Consider the following 25,562-nt stretch of genomic DNA (forward strand, 5'->3'; position numbering starts at 1 on the left):
ATCACAACAACCACCTCCATTGTAACAGCATTTGCCACCACTGCCACCCCTTCAGCAACAGCCTTTGTCAAAGCAACAACAACCGCCTTGAAACTGCACCAGCCAACAGAGAAGATGCAGCCTCTTTGACATCGGTCTCTAATGCCGAGAGAAACTATCCAATCTTTGCTTCAAGGAACAAACTAAAGTCCGTACAAGAAGAGAATAAGACCACAAAGATGTAGCGTGCACAGTATGTGCAGAATGGGATAACTGTTGTGCCAACCACTGACCCATCCACTCTGCCTACTGTGGATTTACCTCTGCATGACATGGCTGGTTTAAATACGCAAACCGAAAGACCGTCAAATTGATTTGAACATATGGTCAAAAGCAAAGAAACAGATTGCTTTCTATACAGTATTAGTGGTCTGCTACACAGGACTATCTGATTCATTCCCATTGTGGACCACATATGAAGCAAGAGTCTTGTTTGTTGTCACTGGCAACAATAGAAGTGGTAAAACCGTGCCTTGATGAAAAAAATATAAGGCCTGGAGAATAATCCAACAGTTTTCAAATTACAGCCTCAATCTCATTCTGTACTAATGCGGGTGACACAAAGAAGATCCAAACATCCTACTTCCCCTATTGCAACTTGGTGTAGGGAAGGAAAATTGCCAGACAACATCGTAAAGCGGATATCACCCATGGCTGTGTCAGTCAGAGAGTCCTGCTCCCTTGTAATTCTAGGCAGATGTGATAGACAGATGTGGTCATGCTCGCATCTTGTATGGACCTCATCCATGAGGACAAACAGCAGAGGCAAAGGTGATCTTTGAAGAGGGACAAAGGGCTACCTACACTGTAACTGATTTGGCTACCATTGTCACCTCTGCTGATTTCCATCAACTGGTGGAATAGTGGTCATGCACATGCAAGCTGACTCTGTTGTATTTCTTTCAGAGTAGATTGCTGGCTATACCGTGTCATGATGAATCACTCTTTAAGAGGCATGCAGACAAGGATGCCACCTGATCTCTGCAAGTACTGTATCAGCGGCATCTGCAGCCTTTCATGGTTCCAGAGGTAAAAGACAACCATCTTACCAGGGAGACTATTGAAGCCAGCCCTACCAGGTAGAACCACAGGTATGTCACTAGTCCTACCCCAAGCATCAGGTTAGAGCACCAACTCCATTGGCCTATATGAAGCAGGCACAGCCTTAAAAGATGGAAACAATCCAGGTCTCAGCATGGTGGCAGAGGACAGTGACTTCCCAAAGGCACCAGCCACACCACCCCAGTCCACTCCATCGAGTAGTCCCATGGGGAGAATGTCAACTTCCTGAAGGAGTGGAGTTCCATTGCAACTGATTCGTGGGTCTGCTATCTGGTGAAGTTTAATGGCGTGCTAGAATTCATTAAGAGTCCTCCATAATTCCTCAAAGCAGGAAAAACCACCAACATCTAGGCCTACTGCAAGCTGAAGTCCTCTGCGTGATTGAGAAAGGGGACCTGAGCCTGTCATATATCCCAGTGAAACTCATGTTTATGCCTGGTCAGGGAAAGTTTCAACGAACTGAGACCTAGTTTAGATCTTTGACAGCTGAAGGAGTACCTCAGAAAACAATCGGTTTGGATAGTGTTGCTGCAAGAAATTATTCTTTACATCTCTGGATTTGCTTGACGCTGAGTTCCACATGCCCACCATACAAGCACTTGCAGTTCGAGGTGTGGAGCACGGGTTGTCATTACCAGTTCAAGGAAGTTTTGTATAAAAATATATAACATAACAAGCATGTATGTGGAAAGCGTGCTCATCCCTATTCTCATATAACATATGTTAATTCTTACCCAACTCAGTTGTACTCATTTCATTGACCTCTTAACTTTGGAAGGCTGAGTGGACCCACTGGTATTTTAACCTGCAATCAAGGGATCAAACACAGATGCGTCAAGTGAATGTATCAGTCCGTAAGCTCAACAAATCTCAAGGATCCAGCTACTTAAACAAATTGCCAGATGCTCGGGCTTTGTGGTTCATTATGTCACAAAAAACATTTTTTGGACCTTAGTTCCAGTTACATATACGAACTGCTGGACGCTGTGCTTAGTGGTTTGTACTATGTGACCAGAAACCCTCAATGGCAACATTGGCTCTTAAGACACAGTTATCTCCACTCCACCAATTACACACTGTTCATGTTGTGTTCAATCTTTCATTAGTAGCCACTTTTTGAAAATGTCACGCCTGCTTTCTGAGTGTGTGTGTAAATCCAGGCGTCTTGTTTTCCCTTTCAGCACACATGCCCATCCATCAGCCGCTGCTAATCTGTGCTGTGTGTGAAGAGTCATGAGAAGCGTTAAATAAAAACACACTAGTATTTTTTATTAGTATTATTATTAAAACCATGGATTCAAGGGCCATCTGTGAGAACAATGAGAGTGCTAGTGAGGCCCATGGACTTGGGGACAGCTTTTGTTTTGGAAAGATGTCCCACCTAATTTGACATTCCATTCCAAGGTTAGTGTGCAGGTTTTCTGTCTCGATGATGCATTGAATGCTTGCTAATACCAATTTCAGAGAAGTCCTGTGCATTTTAAAGGACGTTCCCTTCTTGTTCCATCGTTTTTGGTCAACATTTTTTAGATTTGGCAATACATTATTAACAGCTTGCACTTGAAAAACACCAATTGTAAGATCAAATGTTAGATATATACAAGAGGTCCTTTTTTCTTGGACCAAAATGGCTTACATAGTGCAATATCTAGTGGGAAATAGAACACCACAAGCAGTTCACCTTTAAATAAGGGTAATGTGCAGGTTGTTATTCACATGGGATGCTACCAGGATTATAATACGTATTCAGAGAGGCATGGTCTTACTCCCATACGGGCGACCCGTACTGTAGCTGGAGCACCTTGAGGATGGGTTGATGAGAGGGCAATCCAATGTGTATTCTCTTCTTCCTCACAAAACAGTCATGGTGGTGACATATTCAAACCCATCAGCATGCAGAGGCTTGGGGCAAGCATTGCTCATGCTCTGTGGCCATGCTGATTGTCACAACATTGATATCATTTTCATTCAAGGTGAACTGTTAAAATGCCTTGTGATTCAAAGATGGACATTGTTGTGGATTTTTTCCTTGCTGATCTTTTTGTATTTTTGTTTAGGCGTGTAACGAGTTCACAACGCATGTGATGAATCTGCTCCGGGAGCAAAGTCGAACACGTCCCATATCTCCGAAAGAGATTGAAAGGATGGTCGGGATCATCCATCGGAAGTTCAGTTCGATTCAGATGCAGCTAAAACAAAGCACTTGTGAAGCAGTGATGATCCTGCGGTCGAGGTTTCTGGATGCCAGGTATTTAAACGTGATTTCCCCATTTTGAGCTGTTGACCAAATATTTGCCTGTAGAATACATCTGAAAATTCAGTGTCGTATTGAGGAAATAAATCCCCTTCCCAAACCAACAGATGGATAGGCCAATTGATATGCACAATGTTATGTCACGTTACGTTATACGTTATGTCAAGTACATTTGTTTGGGTCATTCCCATAGTATGTATGGCCCTGAAGCCCTTTCAGGAAAAGGGTCCCCTGTATGGATTTGAGATTCGCTTTAACCTGAGTTTAAGTGCTCTGTTGAGCTCTACTTGGGTGGTTGATGGATAGATCATGTTACGGATCTTCGTCTAAGTTACATGCATGGATGCTACTTGTTTCTTTCTGCTGGGGAGTATTGTTGTTTAGTGCTCGGCTTCAAGTGGTAGTTATTTTATCGAGGCAGGTTTGCTCTTGTATGGCTTTGAAGCCATTCTGTGTGTATTGGGTTGTGGTGGTTAAGTTAACTTCTTTAAGACTGATATGTAGATTGGTAGACAAGTCACCTGCATGAATCGACAATTGAGGTGGCACAACCTTAGCTAACTATACGGCTTGGAGCTGTGTTGTGTGCATGATGATGTCAGGAGTTGTGATTAATGTGTACCATTCTTTTAACACAATATGCGAGTTTGAAGACTTGCAATTGTGTTCTGTGTATGATGGTGGTAGGACTTGTATCTATTGCGCACTGTTGTTGTAATGTGTTGTGGGAGTTTAGTATTATCTAGACATACCAGTTAGGTGGAGATTGCTTAGTCTAACATGTTGTGCACGTGAGGGTGCCTGACATCGCGCCTAATGTGTATAGTTGTAGCGTAACATGTGGGTACTGCCTGATCTACATGTGGCACTCAGGTGCTTGGCCAACCCTGTGGCTTGGAGCCATGTGATGCGCTTGTTGATGCTGCAGTGCTTATGTTGTCATTGGGTCGTTTGAGTATTGCGTGATCTAAATATGCAGCCGAAGTAGCAAATGCTTAGCACACCAGAGAGCTGAGCCACGTGTTGTGCTCATAGTGTCTGATGTGTCCTGCTTTAGAGCAACGTGTCAGTCAACTTGATACTGGTGTGCTGCAGAGGAGCCTACTGCCCACCCAACAATGCAGCTTGGAGCTGTGCCGTGTGGGTACTTACAGTCCCTGCAGCCCCTACCCTCCTCGTCGGTCCACACACCCTGATTCCCCTGTTATTATTTTCTATATGAACGGAGGTTTTGGCATCATTGTTACTTGCCCCTACCACCTCAGTGGAGCCTCCACCAGCATTGCGCCTAGACGTATTCCCAATAGATCTGTACCAGCAAGATATCCTGTTAGGAGTAGTGAAGACGCAAATGTGTCATCCAGAGCTAGGTAAGACAGCAAGAAGACACATATCTCATCAAATAAGACACATATGTTTCCTGTCCATTACATGTATGTATGTATTGGTATTTAAAATACACAGTCCTACATAGGAAGCAGCAGAGAGTTGTACGTTACTTTGGGGGACTGGACGACGAGCTACAAGATCCTGTACATTAAGCTGAGACTTTTAGGACATTGCATTTATGTGTTTTAATCACAGGGAGATTAAGTGATTTGCCCCGAACCACATGATGTTGAGTCAAGTGCAAACTTGGAACCCAGGTTCCAAAGTCGACAGGTCCAGTCACAAGGCCATATCTCTCCTCTCCTGCTTTACATGCTTTCTGTTTCTCCAGCCTATGTGCACAGAGCGTTACCCCAAACCTGTCCCCTGCGTACCCCAGCTAGCATAAGATACCGTGGTCCTGATTTCTCGATTGACATTCAGGATCCCAGAGCTTTATTATTTGTGGGTGTTTGGTATCTACTCCTCCGATGAGGCCGTTTCCTTTAAGAAACATTATTGACATCAGTTAGCTGTGTACATGCCAGAGCTATTTAAACTGCACAATGCTGACTGCATCTTTATTTTCGACCTTGTCTTATTCCCTTCTCTCTCTGTGACATTTTGTAAACACTTCCACACATTAGAAACCTACTTAAAGGCAGTTGAATACGTGACCCACGACACTTTAAATGAGATATATGCCTTTCACTATTTTGTTATTGTATTGTATGAATGCCTTGAAATATTGAGATCACCTTCATCTATGGATGGACTGTACTGTCACATAGTCTCAGCGACAACTTTTCAGCAGCATTTAATACTGTACTCAACAAAACCAACGGTATAGTAGGTCTGGAACTTAATACATTACCATTACTTGTACCTGGACTGGGAAGTATACCTCTACTGAACACATGCTCTGAGCTCAGGGACTGAGGAGTGGAAATGGCAGAAGAGTTTGCATCTTGCTGAGCTCCAGGTACATCTAGGCGGTGATGTCTACTAAACGCGTGTTCTGCTCTCAGGGACCGGGCAGTGTATAAAGTGTTTGAGTGACGCGGATCTCAGCGACTTCCAGTTATAGTGGGCAGAGAAGTATAGCTCTCCTCCTCAGGGAGAATGTAGTTTAAAGGGAGAGAATGTTTGAGCCCTACAAATATCAGTGAGCTCCAGGTATACCTGGGCAATGAAGTATAACCCTACCACTCAGGGAGAGTGTAGTTTAAAGGGAGGGGGTGTTTGAGTCATACAAATATCAGTGAGCTCCAGGTATACCTGGGCAATGAAGTATAACTCACCACTCAGGGAGAGTGTAGTTTAAAGGGAGGGAGTGTTTGAGTCATACAAATATCAGTGAGCTCCAGGTATACCTGGGCAATGAAGTATACCCCTACCACTCAGGGAGAGTGTAGTTTAAAGGGAGGGAGTGTTTGAGTCATACAAATATCAGTGAGCTCCAGGTATACCTGGGCAATGAAGTATACCCCTACCACTCAGGGAGAGTGTAATTTAAAGGGAGGGAGTGTTTGAGTCATACAAATATCAGTGAGCTCCAGGTATACCTGGGCAATGAAGTATAACTCACCACTCAGGGAGAGTGTAGTTTAAAGGGAGGGAGTGTTTGAGTCATACAAATATCAGTGAGCTCAAGGTATACCTGGGCAATGAAGTATAACTCACCACTCAGGGAGAGTGTAGTTTAAAGGGAGGGAGTGTTTGAGTCATACAAATATCAGTGAGCTCCAGGTATACCTGGGCAATGAAGTATAACTCACCACTCAGGGAGAGTGTAGTTTAAAGGGAGGGAGTGTTTGAGTCATACAAATATCAGTGCGCTCCAGGTATACCTGGGCAATGAAGTATAACTCACCACTCAGGGAGAGTGTAGTTTAAAGGGAGGGAGTGTTTGAGTCATACAAATATCAGTGAGCTCCAGGTATACCTGGGCAATGAAGTATAACTCACCACTCAGGGAGAGTGTAGTTTAAAGGGAGGGAGTGTTTGAGTCATACAAATATCAGTGAGCTCCAGGTATACCTGGGCAGTGAAGTATAACTCACCACTCAGGGAGAGTGTAGTTTAAAGGGAGGGAGTGGTCAAATATCAGTGAGCTCCAGGTATACCCGGGGAATGCAGTATAACTCTATTACGTATGGAGAGTGTACTGTACATGGAGGGTATGTTTGAGTCCTACAAATATCAGTGAGTTCCTGTGATACCTGGACAATGAAGTATAACTCTCCTACTCAGGGAGAGTGTAGTATAAAGGGAGGGAATGTTTGAGTCCTACAAATATCAGTGAGTTCCTGTGATACCTGGACAATGAAGTATAGCTCTCCTACTCAGGGAGAGTGTAGTATAAAGGGAGGGAATGTTTGAGTCCTACAAATATCAGTGAGTTCCTGTGATACCTGGACAATGAAGTATAGCTCTCCTACTCAGGGAGAGTGTAGTATAAAGGGAGGGAATGTTTGAGTCCTACAAATATCAGTGAGTTCCTGTGATACCTGGACAATGAAGTATAGCTCTCCTACTCAGGGAGAGTGTAGTATAAAGGGAGGGAATGTTTGAGTCCTACAAATATCAGTGAGTTCCTGTGATACCTGGACAATGAAGTATAGCTCTCCTACTCAGGGAGAGTGTAGTATAAAGGGAGGGAATGTTTGAGTCCTACAAATATCAGTGAGCTCCTGTGATACCTGGACAATGAAGTATAGCTCTCCTACTCAGGGAGAGTGTAGTATAAAGGGAGGGAATGTTTGAGTCCTACAAATATCAGTGAGTTCCTGTGATACCTGGACAATGAAGTATAGCTCTCCTACTCAGGGAGAGTGTAGTATAAAGGGAGGGAATGTTTGAGTCCTACAAATATCAGTGAGTTCCTGTGATACCTGGACAATGAAGTATAGCTCTCCTACTCAGGGAGAGTGTAGTATAAAGGGAGGGCATGTTTAAGTGATGTAGATCTGAGTGAACTCCAGGTGTACCTGGGAAGGAAGTCTAACTCTGCCACACACATGTCCTGTACTCAGGGACAGAGTAGTGTAAGTGGAGGGCTTGTGTCTGTGAAACGATGGAACAATAACAGAGTATGCCTCTCAGCTGGAAACCGTGTAATACACCTCTGTGTGCAAGATCTAGGTGGAAGAAACACTGTTATTACCGGCAATACCATGACCACATTGATCATTGGCAGGCAATTACAAGCAATCAGTCACTAGGTCGACAGAGCACACAAAGAAATGGGCAAGGTAAATCTTGCAGAAGCACATTGCAAAGTGCTTTCTCTAAAACGAAACAGGGTAAACAAAACAAAATGAGCGGAAGGAAAGTAATGAGATAAATAGAGCCCTGGGGAAGGAGTTTGCAGGTTTTCTGATGAAATGTAGTTAGTAGCATTGTGAGACTGATGGGGCATAACCCAGCAGGACTAATGCCCTGCTGCTCATTGTCCTTAGGTACGTGCAGTCGGATCGCAAACCATTCTTGGGAGGAATTCAAATTTAGTAGCCATTTTAAAGGGCCGAGTTTGCACGAACACAAGAGCCTGAAACAAACATGAATGTTAATAATTCAAGACAATAATAATTCATCAAGCGACCTGCAGAATTCTAAGGAACTCTACCTAGTCCTCCTGCCTCCCTTCATGCCCTCTCACACCCAGAAGGTCTCTACCATAACCCCAGGCCCCTACAGGTGGAATACCATTCACCATTTCTTGGAATCACCTTCCCACTGCCAGTATGTTCCTCCCACTCTCAATCTGTGCCTTGCTTTTACCCCCTCTCTATCCCTGCTCTCCGTCCAGTTTGCCACAATGATACCTGTATTCTGTACTGTCATCAGTATTTAACAAGCACCATGTATTTCCTCTCTACCCATGCTCTTCCCTCATTTAAACAGATTGCCACAAGAATACTTGCAGTGGTTACTTTTGTCAATGCTTATCTTGCTACCACAAGACACTGATTGTTTGTCAGATATGTGTCTTGCTCCTAGAAGCTAGGTCCCTGGCATCTGTTGTGCTTTTAAAATATTAAATACTAAATAAAGGGAAGCACCCTGAACAACTAGGTCCTAAACAACTACTTTTCTAAACCACTACCGCTAAACAGTATATATATATATATATATATATATATATATATATATATATATATATATATATATATTGTAATGAATTTAGTTGTTTAGAATTGATATATATATATATATATATATATATATATATATATATATATATATATATATATACTCTAACTACGTGTGGGTGTATTGTACTGGGAGAAAACTAGGCGCTCTGGGTAGCGAGGTGACTATCAACGAAGAATGTCGAATCTCGAAATGGTGCACTCTTGAAAGACCACACCCAAAAGGTATTGATAAATGCTAAAAGCACTATTGCAAATATAAAGTACAAGAGGCACTCATTATAATATGAAAAATAATAGTACTCATGAGTCAGTATACATAGGCAATGTTTTGTCATATATTTCTGAAAATTAATAGGATTATTTCCAACATAATCCCCAATTACAGTATCACTGTCCAAATCCAAATAGTAAAATGAATTAATCCAAATTGATAGGCTGCTAAATTTAAATAATAAGCTATATCATCTTTTGAAGAATATGATTGAACTTTGATTAGAGAAATCTGGACTTGGACTTTGGATCATAGCAATTTTGGAACAACAGATCAATTAATTCTACTATTTGGATTTGGACAGTGATACTGTAATTGGGGATTATGTTGGAAATAATCCTATTAATTTTCAGAAATATATGACAAAACATCTTTTTTTTCTAAACAACTAATGAACCATAAAAAAAAAGAAAAACGTACCTTAAAATCCGTTGTTCAGGCAATCGTTATTCAGGCAAAATCGTTGTTTAGACAGTAGTTGGTTAGTACTTTGTTGTAGAGACTTTTTAGTTGTTTAGCAGTAGTGGTTTAGGCAAGTAGTTGTTTAGGACCTACTTGTTCCATGACATATTCCCAAATAAAGTCTCCTGATTACTATTATAAATGACAGAGTTGTGCACGTTGTTTTTGTAGTGTATCTTTATTGGTTTTGCAAGCATTGTGACACATTGGGCAGTTCCTAAGCTTGTGTCACAGGATTCAGGGCTCACTTGTTAGGTATCACATTATCTCTGTGACATTCAGAGTATTCCAAGTATTTACACACTGATAGGTCACATATGCCGGAATGATTCTTACTCAACAATCTATTGCATGCACTGAAAAACCCAGAACAACAAACAACAGGTTGGACGATGCATTTCCCATAGGTGTCGATGTTGGTTTTGTGTGCATTTTTTCTTAGCCCTTGGTGCACCAAGATTTTACCTAGCTTGCTAGATTGCAGGAAGCAGCAGCATTTTATCACATATTCGACTGTCTTGTATCCAGCCTTCTCTTATTCCCTTGATGATTGGATAAGCTAGTACTGACAGGAAAAGAATAAAATCACTGAATAAAGTTCCATCAAACTGTAGCCAAACCATAAAAAGCCATATTAAAGAAGAACATGGAGATTTCAAATGATTTGCTTTAATTTGGGCTTTTTGGACTACTTTGTTGAAAAAAGCAGCCAAAACCTGTGAGCATTAGGAATGTGGAAAAAGACAGGACAATCACTAGAAACAGATTGCTGAAGTACTTTCAGCTCAGTATAACTAAAAGTATCTACCACTCTGCCCCCATACACTCAAGTCCTGATAAATACTTCCAACCACAGATTCCTTACCTTTAAAATATCTCAGATGTCACAGTGGATAGAGAACATTCTCTCAGCAAAGACTCCTGCACGCTAACAGATGGAGCCATGTGGCTCTGCAGTTATAATGCCCAGGAAGTAACGAAGCGGGACCACATATAGATGCCACGCCTGCACTCTGATGTCAGTCACTTTCTTTCAATGCCTCTTGACCCAGATCCAAAGTTCTGCTTCCAACTTTCTCGAGTGACTCCAAAAATGTGACTGTGTGCTAGGGAAGATGTCTTACCCGCAGAGGACAGTTTTCAAGGCGTGCCGCAACTGCAGGAAGCAGATGTTGTTTATAGATCTGCACAACATGTATTTCTGGTGCCTGGCTTCTGATGGTGACATAAAGGCATGTGAGAAATATGCCCTCATACATCTGAAATCGATTAAGGATAGGGGGCAAAGCTGTATGCCACCAAGCATAAGAGAAGGCCACGTTCGAGACAGCAATCTTACTCGCACTCCAAGTTGTGGGCTGCTCCCACGCTAAGTCCCAGTCTTGCTTGACATCTTCAGGGAAGTCAAAGTCAAAAACACTCCTTAAGCACAAAAAAGTCAAGCAGGACTCAACCCCATCCTGCTACTGGAAATCAGGCCAGATGTCACCTGGACGAAATTCAAAGGGCCCCTTGCCTCCACCATCTTCTGAATTCAGTGCAGGTTCCCAGTGAACTGATGCTAGTTCATGCCTGACCTAAGTCGTGCAGTGCATTTACCAAGAAGCAGCCAGTGGTCATTTAACCAGATCCTTAGCTCCATTACTCCAGGGTTACCAGAGCCCCAATTCAGCTCAGAACTACACAGTCCAAGACTTACAAAACATTCCACACAACACTGATGATGGTATGGAATCAGACGACCTGCTCCCACCTCATTACACTGATAGGGTTGATAAGGACTGCGGAATGCCAATGGGTAAGACACCTAGCCATATACCAAGTTTGACTCACCACCTGGTCAATCAACAAAAGGAAGTGCCTTCTTGGCAGTAGAAGTGCATTGAATGGCAGATGTGCTAGATTTACAAATGCTGAACATTGAGACCAAAACCACTTCGCTGACTGAAATACTCCAGACAGGGTCTGCTTCATCAGAGCCTCTATTGTCATTTAAGGAGGCTCTCACTGATTTTCTCAAAGCCACTTGGTCAGGTGACACACATCTGCCTCAGGTGACCCTCTTTTAATGAGAAAATACACTATGCCTGAAAGCATTGTAGTGCAGGCATCAATGAGTAAGGTGATTTCAAATGCCTTTCCCTCAAACCCCACAGGCAGGATATCAAAGTGTATTGACATCTTCTGCAAAAAAAATGTTTTCATTACCTGGCCTGGTTCTTCATTCTTTGAATGTGGAGCATTCTGGGTAGGTACACCCACAATTTGTGGAACATTGCCTGCGAGATTTTACTGACCATCCTGGAAGACTTTAGAGCATCTCTTGCTGAGATGATTCAGGGTGGACAGGGTGTAGCAAAATGTAAACTGCCTAGACACCAGCAGTTTTATGGACTGTGCTATTGGCACCAGCATAGTGCTTAGATGACATGCTTGGATATAAACAAACCTGCCTTTTGAGACATTTTCAGGTTTTCTTCATAGACATGACCTTTGATGTACATGGACGTTTTGGGGAAATGGCTGATTTAGTGCTAGAGCAGTTTAAAGATAGTCATGCTACAGCATGAACCTTGGAGTTATTGTCGCCAACCTGCCAATTCCACGAGAGTACAGGAAATGTAGGGGTTGCAGCAAAGGCCTAGCTTACCGGTACTGTCAACCTTCTCAGCAGGTGCAGCATCTGGCCCAGTCTTTTCAAGGCAGTAGATTTGGTGACTGTCAAACCCATTCACACCAGCAGGAGCAGCATTCATCTAGCCTCCCTTTGTGCAGTGGCTCCCAAGCTGCTTTGATTTGTTCTTGCGGACCGACAGCCAGCTGTCAGGGGGCAGGATTTGATCATTCCTCCAAGCTGGAAATCCATCATTTCAGACAGCTTTATAGATTGTTCAAAAGGGCTGCACCCTACCTTTCCCTTCTTTCTCAAATCATATTTTCCCCAAACCAGGGCAAAGTTTGATAGGCTATGCCTTAAACCTGTATGCATTAAATCAACCTTCTGCTGCACAAAGGTGCAAATGAAAGGGTGCTGGACTAGGAGAGAGATGAGGGATACTATTCTCTATGCTTCCTCATGCTGCAGAAGGATGAGGGCCTTATGTTTATACTGGACCTCTGGCCATTGAATAGCTTTCTGAGAAAGAACAAGTTCAAAATGCTCACTCTGCCACAGATCTTGTCTGTTCTGGAACCCGGAGACTTAATGGTGTCTTTGGACTTGCAGGTTGTTTCTTTTCATATACCTGTCCTGCAGTTCCACAGATGCTTTCTACAGTTCATGGTGGAGTTGGAGTTCGCCCAGTTTGCTTGCTGCTATCTGGCCTTACTTCAGCTCCTTGAGTGTTCAGAAAAGTGTTGGTGGTGGTTGCAGCTCAACTTCGGAGGTTTAGAATGAATATATTCCAGCACCATGAAGATTGACTGCTGATTGAGGGCTCACCACAGTCAGTTGTAGAACACCTCCTGATTATGGCTGCCCTCTTGACCTCTTTTCGTTTTTCCATCAGTGAGCCAAAATCCCACCAGATTTTCTTCATGGGGTTATTCTGGAAACAGTGGTGTAATGAATACTGGCTACAGGACCTTTCTAGTGCCACAGGCAGTCCAGGACATTCAAGATGTGACCCCAACAATTCTGGCACTGTCCTGGGTCTTGGTGAGGTTGGTTCAGAGGGTTCTTGAGCTCGTAGACTTATGTTCCGTAAACCAGGTACCACAAGTGGGCCATTCTATTGAACCCAAGGGTTCGGTGGGCCCAACACTGGGAGTATCTCTCCAAATCTAGATTTCAAGAGACTTCTCATGACCTTCTGTGATGGTAGATGAACACTAGCTAGACCGTCCCTATCCAGACTTCACAGCTGTGACAAATGCTTCACTGCTGTGGCAGGGGTCATATTGGAGAATAGAAGCTCTGAGGCCTCTGGGTGGCAGGGGAGTACTCCTACACCTGCATCTCTGAAACCCACACCTCCACGTGGGGAGATTGAGCAAAGACAGCTTAGCTTTGCCTAATGAAATAGTGGATACCCTTGGAACCAGACGTTCTTCAACAAAATCCATTTACTGTGGATGTTGGGTACGTTCTTTCCCCATACGTCTGTGGTAGAGAGCTTCCTATGATAAAGTTTAGGGACCTTTTCCTTATATTTTTCGATGCAGAAATCTATGCCCACACTGCAGAGATCTCCCTCTGGCAACTTTTCCATACACTTTACTATACAGAGAGCTGTGCCCTGACTGCAGAATCTTAGTGGGGTAAAGTAAAGGGAAAAGTAAAAAAGTTTAATCAACATATTAATCAACGTATTAAAATATTGTTCATGTAAAATAGTGACACAAGTTTGTTCTATATATCTATTTAAAAAGTAGAACTAAAGAAAAAAATACTGCAGTTGTATTGACTACATTTGGAAATAAAATGTAATTTATCTAAAATATACTAAATTACATTAAAATTCTTCTTCTCAAGGTTAAATAAAAAATAAATTGCCACCTAATTTAAAACATTTTAATTTTGCTCTTATAATTCTCAAACGTTATGTATAGAATTAATTAAAAGTAAATTATCTATATTTAATGGCATTTATTGTTATATTAATTTTTAAATACGAAAATGTTATTAAAATATTTAATTTAATTTAACACTATTTCCTGTGGGTTTTGTACAGTTTTGGGTCCCTTTTTGGTTGCAGTTACTTTTGAGGTGCAGTTTGTGAATAGGAATTGTCTTATTCTTGTGTAGACGTCCCTCCCTAAAGCCATCCTTGACCCTTCCCTTAAACCCTCCTTCCTATCACTCTCCCCTTTAGTAGTAATGATTTTCCAATTTCCAGCCACTCCCCTTCTTCCCTCCCACATTTACTACTAAGACACATATTTACGTGTGTGGCGACTGCACATGGGGTGGATAGCACTGCACCTAAAAAGATAGGAGAGGAGAAGGCGTAAACTCTGTGTGTAGGTTTGTGAGTAGCATTCAGTAGTACATTTGGCAGTAACACAAAACGTATTACAAAATGAAGTTTGTGAATAGGCCCCATATTCTACCCCTTGTAATTGGAACCATGGGCGGTAATAGGAAGCGTTGCAGAAGTAGTTCTTACCCTTTTAAATTGATTACGACTAGAGGTATGCAGATGTGAACACATGTAAAATGTTTTATGTGCATTCTGGAAGTTTACAAACTCTGAATTTCGACCATGCTGAATTCTCAAAGTTACTGATCTGCAAACTGAAAAGTACTTACCTATTCCTAACTCACCCACCTCAACCTAGTGGAAAGATGCAGCTTCAGTTCCAGTTCTTTTTTTATTTCCTTGTACTCTGTTCCCTCCCATTGCCCTTTGTGCGTTGCTGGGCTACCGAGCAACCAGGAGCTGTCTGGGCGTTGCTTTAAGTGCTCAGCCTTTCATAGAAGGAACTCCAAGTATGAAATATTGCATCAGGGGAGAGCTCGAGCTGCGTCTGGACTATCATTTCCTAGTGATTCCACATGTTAATGTATGTGTACGAGTCCAAAAGACCCAGATTCTGGCAGAGGGCCTTCGGTTATAAAATATGCATACATATCTCCTTTCCAGTGCTGTGCAACTCATTGTTTTCATGTCTGTGGGTCTTATATTGTCCTGCACCACTGAGCTAGTGCCAGTATATTCATTGCAACACAAATGTAGCCATTCAGCCAAGGATGGGCAGCTGAAAACTTTCACGATGTCTTTCTTGTTTTAGGCGAAAAAGGCGTAACTTCAGCAAACAGGCAACGGAAATCTTGAATGAGTACTTCTACTCACACCTCAGCAATCCATACCCCAGTGAAGAGGCCAAGGAGGAGCTGGCAAAGAAATGCAGTATCACAGTCTCACAGGTAGGGGGGCGCCGCTGATGAATGCCAGCTCTGGTGGCTTCTGGCTTGCTAATTAAGCTATTGGACACAGGGCATTGATTATGCATCCATCATGCATGCTGGAAAGGAAACTGTCATTAAACCACTGGACAATGTGTGAATAGTGGCAAATGTAAGACGGTGGTGAATCTGTTGTTAAGCACTGCAGGCTACAAATTACTACATAACGACACACTCCTGAGGACACACTCTTGGTTAGATCATGCACTTGAATTTAGGTGAGGAGACCAGCACGTTTTGCCAGATAACCATAACTGACTAAACCTATGCGCAGGATCCCTCAGCAGTGTACAAAAGTATTAACATTTAAGTCTCTTTAAAAGCACATATTATTTTTTTCGGAAAGGTAGACAATCAAATAATTGCATGAACGGTGTGGAGATAGGGCCTCTAAACATCCCTAATGCCTTCTTTGTAATTTGGAAAGGCCGTCAGATAGACAGCACAGTACGACAGAGAAACTGAACTGTGCCTTTGAGTCCCAACGCTGACTTCCCTACTCCGAAGAAACATCACTTGTAGATGTCTGAGAGTTTTGATCCCATTCAACATGAACGTCGTCAATTCATCAAAATTCCAGGAGTAGCGAAGTCCCATCACACATTCTTTGCCCTAAATATATATATGCATTTGACCATGAATATTTCCAGGAAGTGATGTCACTTGACCATAATCAAGATGACATCTTAATGATGCCCATCGCTGAAGTTCCATAATACTTGCATGATTTATTATAACAACTAAATACAATGTCTATTTTACATGCAACTGTGATAGACTGCTGACATCTTGGAAAGTGGGCGGATGATGGTACATGTGTAAAGTAAATCAATAGATTTGGCAGTATAGCCTGTTGTTGTACTACAAAAATGTGACTTTCAAAGAAGTGCTCTGAGGTTCCCACAGATGGATGGGACTGTTCAATGCTCACGATTATTAATGGAGATCCCTTGAAAGACAACCATTATATCAAGTAGCACTGGTCCAAGAAGGAACTGTCATACACCAAAATGCTAGATCTAAGGGCAGTACAGCCCACTTTGGTAAAGGGACATCACCAAACCTCTCCACTTTTCAGGAGTACAGAACAAACATTCAGATTCCATGAGCAGATTCATCTCAGGAAGGCATTAGGGGGTCATATTTAATAATGTTCTCAAGTCTGTAATGTAGTGTCAACCACAGTTAAACACTACATTACAATGCATTAACTTTGCACAACCTAGTTACCTCTCCTCTTACTCATTAAGCACGCGCGCGCACACACACACATACACATACACACACAAAAAAAACTTTCCTAGCACATCTTGGCTCAGTAGGTATGACTCTGGTCTTAATGGTACCGTGCAATTTTCCCAGTATTGTCCATTTTCTGATTTGTTTTAAGGCTTAGGCAAGTTTAACTGATAGTGCAAAATAATTTAATGAACAAAGACCTTCTTTGTAACTTTACCACATTTTCATTAGCTTAATTCTTTGAATGAATGGGTAGTCTGTTCCTTTGTGTGTGTCATTTGAGAAATTGTAAGTCAAGCCTAATATTGACAAAAAGCACGCAATCGCATAGAAAGAGGTTTTTTTCATGTAGTGGTATTAAAATGCTCAATTCAAAGCATTGTGTGACAGTATTATTTGGATCTGTGCAAAAGCTTTAATAGCTTCACTTTCTATTGAAGAGAAACCAAACATCTAGAATTATGGTTGGTCAAGGCCAAGAAGTGAAAGCATCGATATGTTTCATTAAACACTTATTCTTTCTAACCATTATAAAGCATCTTGATCAGCTGTCTATCCTCCATTGCAGTTTTAATAATGAGTTAATGGCACACTACTCAAGATAACATAAGTTCTCCAGCATTGGATCTTTCATATATTCACATGTTTGAATCTTTCTTATTTGTCTGGCTGAAAACTCCCAGTGATCTTAAAAAGCACTAAACAGTGTTAAAATGGCCTTTTGTCTCAACAAGTGTTTGTTTAGTAACACATCAATCTTATTTTAAGAAACCTGAAATTCAGCCATTGAGTTGTAAGTGCCAGCTGTCCTACTCCCCAGAGGCCACCGTAGCTCAGATGTCTACTATACGTCATATGTGCATTGATTCCCCAAGAAGAGCTGTGCTCTAGGCTCTCAGAAACCTTATCCTATTACATTTTCTTGTCTACCCTGTGGCTGGATCAGCTCTACCTTCAACTCCCAAAATACTGTGAGATGTTTTTAGGCTATTTTTTTTCTAGGCAAGGAAGACACTTTCTTTTTCTCTTACCAACTGTCACTAATTGTCTCCATAACTGACACAGAAGAAATCTTTATTCAAATCCTGTTCTACCTGTGGACAGAAAAAAGTGTACACTGATGATCCACATTGCAAATACATTTACTGCCTTTAACATACTCATAAGGCTTTGCACCGTGATATGTATAAGACATTTCTATCTGAAGCTCTGAAGGACAGTGAGAGGGGGTTGGCACTAGATCTGCTGGAAAGTAATCAGACATACAGACAGACCCTCCTTTTACGGGTGATGTCCCCTTGTCTTGGAATGATTCCATGAAAGAGCCCTACCAAGTACTCTAACAAAGACAACCAAAAAACGAAGACATGTAGAGTTTCCTGAATTGGATTTATTTCAAGTGCCTGCAGCCACCTCCTGACAGGAGAAACCTTGTGTTTCCTCAGAAAAACATTCCACGAGTGAAGAATGCATGTTTTTAAAAAAATACACAAAAATCTTATTCCTCTGATAAATAGCCATCATTGAAGAAGAAAAGACCTTTACTGTCAATGAAAAGCCCATCATCAATGATCACCGTGAAGAATATCTTGTCGATCCTGACCTCGTCAACGACAAAAGTGACTTTGACGTTGACACTGTCGACATCTACTTCACCTTTGATGGCCACTTCTGGAATATCACTGATTCCACCTTCGACACCAGTAGCATCGCCGTCATCAGCCTTGATGAGGATGATACCTTCTACAATGACACCCTTGATGATGACACAGTTGACTTCAACACCTTTGAGTTTGTCAATGACACCATTCCCTTCAACTGCTTTTTCACCAATAAAGATGATAGCAAGATTACCGACCTAAATAATATACTCAGAACTAGTGGAAATGTGAGGGGCCTTGCCTCATCAACTTTCTAAAGTCCTGTGCAATTGGATGTACTCTATGTCCCAAAATTTGAAGATGTATTGGATGAGGAGAAACCATACCAAGACTATGACTATCCACAGGATTTACACCAAACAATCCATGGTCCTGTGCACCTTCTTTTTACATTAGAGAGCCAGAAGTCATATATATGCCTGTAGCATTTTATTTAAATCGCAGCAAATGATAGACACCTTTCAGTGATTAATGCGTCTGCACCCTACATGACAGCCTATATCTATTCCACCAATGGTGACTGCTATACCAACTCTATTGCCTCCTCCACCTCCTCCTCTGTCAGCTACGCCTCCTCATCTACCTACACCTCAACCACCTCTTCCACCTCCAAAGGAACCATATTCCAGAATTGTTAATAAAGCATGTGTTCCACTAACTCCTAATGATATGGTAGAGGCAATCTCATCTGCCACTGTGTATTTAGATCAGAATGAGAAGGAAAATGAACTTCTGGCAGGAGATGACACAGGTAATATTAAATGTGAGGATTGCAATACACGCAAAGAGGATGATAACCCACCTAAACAGCTAGATTCACCCCTAGATGATATAGCCTGCTTTAATGCCCTGATGAAGAGAGCTGCTAAAAAAGTCAATTTACAAATGACTTCAGGAGAACAAAAATGCTTTCTTTATGACTCCATGGAGCAGCCATGTAAGACCATAATATCTATATCCATGCTGAAATTAGCCTGTTCGGAAGGACTAAAACTCATAAGGATTCCAGCTACAAGCCCAGCAGTAATACCACAACCGGACAAAAAGTATAGGGCCTCAGATTCTGGCTCCTGAGCACCATGAATTTCTATGATTAGACATTCCAGACAGCTGTAAGAGAATCATGGCTCAGGCCAAAGCACCATAGACTAATAGAACTTATCAAAGGAAGTGGAAGTGATTCTGTATCTGGGCACCTCACCCAATACATTCCTTACTGCACAAGGTGCTCCTTCATCTTCAACAGCTAGCTAAGCCTGGCCTCCACCATAGCTTCACCAGTGTTCATCTTTCCCCTCTTCTTTCTAGTAGTGTCATTAAGCAATTCCTAAAAGGCTGTTCAAGGCATATCCTCCAATCAGAAAACCACCAGTACTTTGGTATTTGAACATTTGGCTCTCAGAATTTTGAAGAACACATTTGATCCAATTCATAAAGCAGAATGAATTACATTTAATTGAAAATTGTATTACTACTGGCCTTTATGTCTTTTAGGTGAATAGGAGAATTGCAAGTGATAACAGAGAATCATATCTCAAACAATAAAAGAATCATATCTGGACTATGCCAAATACAAAATGTTTTATGTACACATCCATCCTTCATGCCAACGTTGCAGGCAGATTTCTACCTAAATAATAAGCCTTTAATTTGATATTTGTTTCTTTCCTGCCCCATGTAATGGTGCTGAGAGAGCATTATATGTATGACATGTGGGTAGGTGTTAGAAATTAAACCTAGTCAATGCAAAAAAGTCAGGACCTCTGATCAATTGTTGTCTCCTTTGGCATCTATCAAAACAAGCAATTGCAATATTGATTGCAGCAGCAATACTGTTGTGTCATCATAAGGCCAACAGGCCACTGCCATCCAAAGTAAGGTGACACTGTACAAGACAAGTAGGGCAGAATCAGCTTGATATGCAAGAGTGATGCTTATGGACATTGGCAGGTCACTTTGGAAATGCCGCCATACATTTACAAAGCACTTCTGCCTGGACACAGAAGCAACAAAGGACTTGTCTGAAGGACAAACTGTTCTTTCTAACTAGTTTCATTAAGGTGAGCCTTGTGTATCGTCAATACCAACATCATGTTTCCTGGAATTGAGAGCATTCTACTTATCTCCTTTATCTGGAGGGTCAGCACTCAATACATTACTCTAGTAATGTGATGTTGGCTCTGGTAATGTCACACTCATCATTGTCAGTCTCTAAGGCAAATTCAAGCTCAACATCTAGCATGACACCAAAGAAACAGCATATTTCCAAGAATTTCACCTAGGAGGAAGAGATGAATAGGCTTGATGGAGAGATAGAAGAGAGAAAGAAACAGAAGGAGAGGCAGTGACTAAAAGGGAAATCAGCAGGCTGTAAGATAAGCTGTGCATCAGGAAGGTCGAAAAAGAAAAAGAATAGACAAGAAAGAGAGGTGTTTCCATAGGAAAGAGAGCACAGCTCCTATCAAATTCTCCGAAACCTTGAGGACGATACAGAATCCCTCAGGGTTATTCTGAAGATATGTGGAATGGGGGAAATGTAGAAGCTGCTGTCATGTTCTAGCCCCGAAGCCCATCAGGTATCCAAGAAGTATTATAAGGAAAATAAATGTATTACTACTTACTGCCGAGCCTGACACTAATTTGAATAGGTGGTCATTCAAGCCTTTTCTTTGCGGAGGAGAATGCCGGATCTATGCAGACAGAGGTGGATAAGAAGATTCCCAGTTCTTCCTTTAGCAGAGAAGGTGTTCCTTGTCCCATCATTGGTTCTGCCTGCGTGGAAGGCAGACGATGTCTTGGGCAAGTCTCTAACTTCAGTGATGGTAATGCCTTTATAGGCCAGTAAACACAGTGCTTTTACATGCCTGAACTCTTTGGTGATGCTGAACGTGATGGTAGCTGCTGATTCCAATAGGAAACCAGTAAACCCATTCTTGGTGGCCTCGATCGCCCTTGACAGAAGCGCAGGAAGCAGGAAAGCATGGAGGGGAAATGTTCTATCATTCTGCTACTTGTTAGGGTGGCTAATGTTTGTATACTGCTTACCAGTTAAAGCCGGAAGCAATAGAAAAACTGGTCAAGATTATCCCTTTTATTCCAGTTGACAAACTGGCTAATACCAAGTGCTAGCAAAGAATGGGTTACCCCAAAATCGGGAAAGAGAACATTGTTGGACCTGTGGGACACAGAGTTCAAACATTTCCGCAATAGCCAACCACTCAGAAAAAGGTCATATTAAAATGCAATGGATTTAACCCAGATGTACCAGTTTTAGAGCATGGCATTTCATTAATTTGGGAAGAACCTGTTGGAAAATGCATTTGAAAGAATGAAAATATACTAACACTGAAAATACAATGGGGGCCAGCATGTTTTCTGTACCCAGCAGGAGGTTTGATTCAAGGTATAGGTTTGCACTCCCAACTCTGCTGCATGTTTTGTAAACAGTTTATTAGATAGATGTAAAGAGCTTCAGGTAATCAATGTCTCCAAGTCCAAAGAGAGGACATGACCATATGGGCAGACTGCCACAGAAACACGTTTAACCATTTGTGGCCGTCACTCTACCTTGCAAATGGGAGACCATTTATTAGTGAAATGTACACCCCATAGCTCTTCAGAAGGGCCCATATTAATATCTTCAAATACTGGAGGAGGGATTGTGCCTTATTTGGGCCTCATATCGTACAGTATTACCTTGGTCCCTGCCTCCTTACTCAGTGTTCTGATTTTGAAAGGAGAACTGAATCTGGGATGGACACAAAGCCAAGGCTATTGACACAATGTCACAAAAAGAGACCAGCCCAGTGTTGCTGTTCCCAACCTTTCAACATAATTATGGCTATGCTGAGATATAGGCCATTCTCTTCAAGGATACTGCACTAGTGGCTGAAATGCTAACATGAGCCTATACTCTGACAAAATTCTGTGGACTGGGCAAAATAACTTTTACGCAGTAATGTCCTCGAGTTTAAGCTGTAAAAGTCTTCCTCGGCTAGGTGAATCAAAAGACTGCACTGGAAGTATCTGTTCCACCAGTCACTCATGATTCCAAATCCAAAGGCAATGGATGTGGTCTATATCTCTCTAACAGCCAGTGGGTCGTCAAAGCAAGTTAGTAGCTTGTTCATGTGAGTGGGGAGAAGGTCCAAGATGTTGTAGGTCACCTGTTCCCACTGAGAAGCCACTCATGCATAGACTTCTACATTGGAGTGGTATCAAGTGGCATCCAACAGAAGCGAACATGTCACTTATTTGCTTCCAGTTTTCATAGACATCATCATTTTGAAGCTGTTCTCCATTCACATGACTGGGGAGTTTCTCTACTCTGTTTCCCCCTGCCAGTAGCCCATCAGCTGTTTCACAAGATGCAAACACACCTGTGTCAAATCTTCTTAATGTCATCCACCAAGGTTAGATAGAAATCTCATCAGTCTAGAGCCATCTTCCTTTCTAGGTGCATCAAAGGATCTTCTCTTCACATTTTCACTTCTCATCCTAGGCTCTTCTCTTCACAATGATCCCTGCAATATACAGCAGCGTTACTCAGTCTGACAGCATAGATCCAGGAGTTTGCCCCTCTCAAGCTATGAAAAACTGCATGGAGCAGACCCTATCAGCGGCGCCAGTTGCTACAACTGGAGACAGTTCTGTTCCTGGTGTACTGAGAATGCAGTGCACACTTTTACAACTCCACCTGCATTCGAATCTGCCTTGCAAGATCAATGTTTCTGCCGGACTCAAGGAAGATGCATCTGCCATTGAGCTCATTCGATATGAAAAGGATGTTTTTTAAGGCATCCCATTTTTCCAGCATTTGTTTAAGGGTTTCTTGAAAGAATTCCAATGGTCAAAGCTTCAATGGTGGCCTGGGAATCGAATGTTGTTCTTTCTTGGGTGATTTCATTCTTTGAACTAAACCACTTAGCAGAATGCAGAATGCATATGTTTTATCCAGAAGCCAGCCTTTCTTGTGACTTATGCCCTCTGCCAGAAGAGTCAGTAATGTTTTGATGATGACAATATACACATTGTCTGCGGCGAACAAAGTGACTTTGGAGCCCACAACATTTACCAAAGAAAGTTATTGTCTTGATTCTATTATCTATTGTCTTTAAACAAGATATGAGTGAGGTGCCAGAGCTCTAACCATGCTCTACGTGAGGAGGCCCCTGAGTGATGCATTTTCAGGACAAGGTACTCAGACCTACCATTCAATTGTAAATTGTATGTCATTGAACTAGAAAGATGTAAAGTTAGCTATTTCTAGATTGCTCATACAGTGCATTAAATGCGCAATTCATAAAACAGTGAAGTTATTAGAGTAAAATGTTACCCATTCGAAACACGACTAGAATGTGATGTGGAGAAACTTACTTAATTAGGGAAGCACCTCCACAATTACCTTCAAGTTCATTACTTCTTTGAGAACTATACAATGTGCATTTGAACATATAAAAACATTATTTGCTGAGAGAAATAAATGATTAACTGTGAATGTAGTTCTCCGATATTGGTATCTTTTAAAAATTCATAGACACACTCCCCTCTCTTCTCTTAGTTTTGAGATAAATATATTAGAGTTATGTGCTCAAAATAAGGGACTCTCGTGTCTGAGGCACAGACCTAGTTGGAACAGGAGTAAATGTGGGTACATTTAAAACCCACTCAGTGTAGAAAATAGACCTGTGACAGTACATAGGTAATGAGGCCATATTTTCCATGCTTTTTGCCAATTAAAAAAGAGAAACATTACCATTGTGATCACCCAGTCGAGCTTTTAATACTGTCATTTCTGAATCATCCATGTTGTCTTGACATTACATGTGTTCACATAGCACATACGTGACTCTTTCCATGCGTCTTCCCATGTTCCAGCTGTGGCATTTAGGTCTGCATAGTCGGCTGCTCTGGGGTTCTAAAGGAAACTGGATTTCAAAGCTTGTTGCTCCCTAAGTGGTCACCCATAGAGCTATCATGTCCACATAAAAGTGCACAAAGCAACCTCTCGTGGAGTTCTCCATTTAAATCGTCTGAAAATCTGAGAGTATTTGGACAGCTGTCTTACAAGGTTTTTCAAAGTGAGAACACAAAAGAAATTCAACTCTCCCCTGTCATTTGTTGATGCCGATAAGTTTTTTGGCTTCTGTACTTCCAATGTTTGGTGCCATGAGTATTTTTGGGAGAGTTTCTATGTGAGTTCTTTGCAGCAGTCAATTAGACCAGAGAGACGAGAAGAGAAGACATTAATGCTCCTACTAAGGACACTACTTATGTATATTAGGAAGATACGGGTAACCAGAGTAAACTACTGTTCGATGGCATGTGTGGCTGTAGATGCACATGGGTTGCATACTCCTGCCATGTAATGTTGAGTTCGGAGTGTTGCAAGTTGTTTTTCTTTGAAAAAGTACTTTCAAATCATGGGATCGAGTGACTCCTTCTCGGTGATACTGTAGTTGACTCCTTTGTTAGATTGTTTTCTCTCCGCTGTTAGGTTCGGACATGTGTGTCTTTGCTCCGTCTTTCAACTCGCTCTGGTTCAAAATCTTTCCTTACGTCTTCTCTTTATCGACGGTATTGTTTCTCAATCGTGTATTTCCATCTTTGCGTTCATCTCCACTCATTGGTCTGGGCACTGACTGTGTGCCCTCTGGGGCTACCTCGCCCGTTTCATGCTTACCTCACCAGCAGCACCGAAGATTATGCTGAGCTAATGGAACGGATGCCGTTTTTTTCATCAGTGCCACTCAAAATTCCCCCACACCGACCAACATCTGGTGTGTTATTTGTGAGCCTCCCCCGATAAACCAGGAAGCTAACTGCAACCCCTGCAAATCCTTTCGGTTAAAGAAGACCCTTCGGGACCAGAGAGTTTTTCGGTTGGACTACAGACAACACCAGAGACATCTTTGGAGAATAACACACCCAGGAGGAGCTGGAGCAAGAGGAGGCCTTTTTGATCCAGGACTGCGACTCTGCCGTGCAGTCAGATATCGAATGCCAAGAGTTGACCTCCTTGCAGCCTGTGAGTACTTTTGCCCTCCCTGCCCACCATACATCTATCAAAAAACCCTTGCAGAGGTCGCCGGACCACCACTGCCACTAGACAATGGCCGGATCCAGAAAACTGTTTTGGATG

At 42.0% G+C, this 25,562-nt stretch overlaps 1 protein-coding gene across 6 annotated transcripts in view; it reads left to right on the forward strand.

Moving 5' to 3' along the window:
- Positions 1–25,562, forward strand: part of PBX3 (PBX homeobox 3) — a 302,674-nt gene that overhangs the window by 206,280 nt on the left and 70,832 nt on the right. For all 6 annotated transcript variants that reach the window (XR_011205093.1, XR_011205094.1, XM_069241767.1 and 3 more), the window contains exons 4-5: positions 3,159–3,349; positions 15,347–15,482. Coding sequence is in view for 4 of the 6 variants with exons in the window: in XM_069241767.1 (XP_069097868.1) it covers positions 3,159–3,349; positions 15,347–15,482 (327 nt within the window). In the remaining 2 variants the exon portion in view is untranslated. The remainder of the gene's footprint in view (positions 1–3,158; positions 3,350–15,346; positions 15,483–25,562) is intronic.

Source organism: Pleurodeles waltl, chromosome 6 (assembly GCF_031143425.1).
Source record: "Pleurodeles waltl isolate 20211129_DDA chromosome 6, aPleWal1.hap1.20221129, whole genome shotgun sequence".
NCBI lineage: Eukaryota > Metazoa > Chordata > Amphibia > Caudata > Salamandridae > Pleurodeles > Pleurodeles waltl.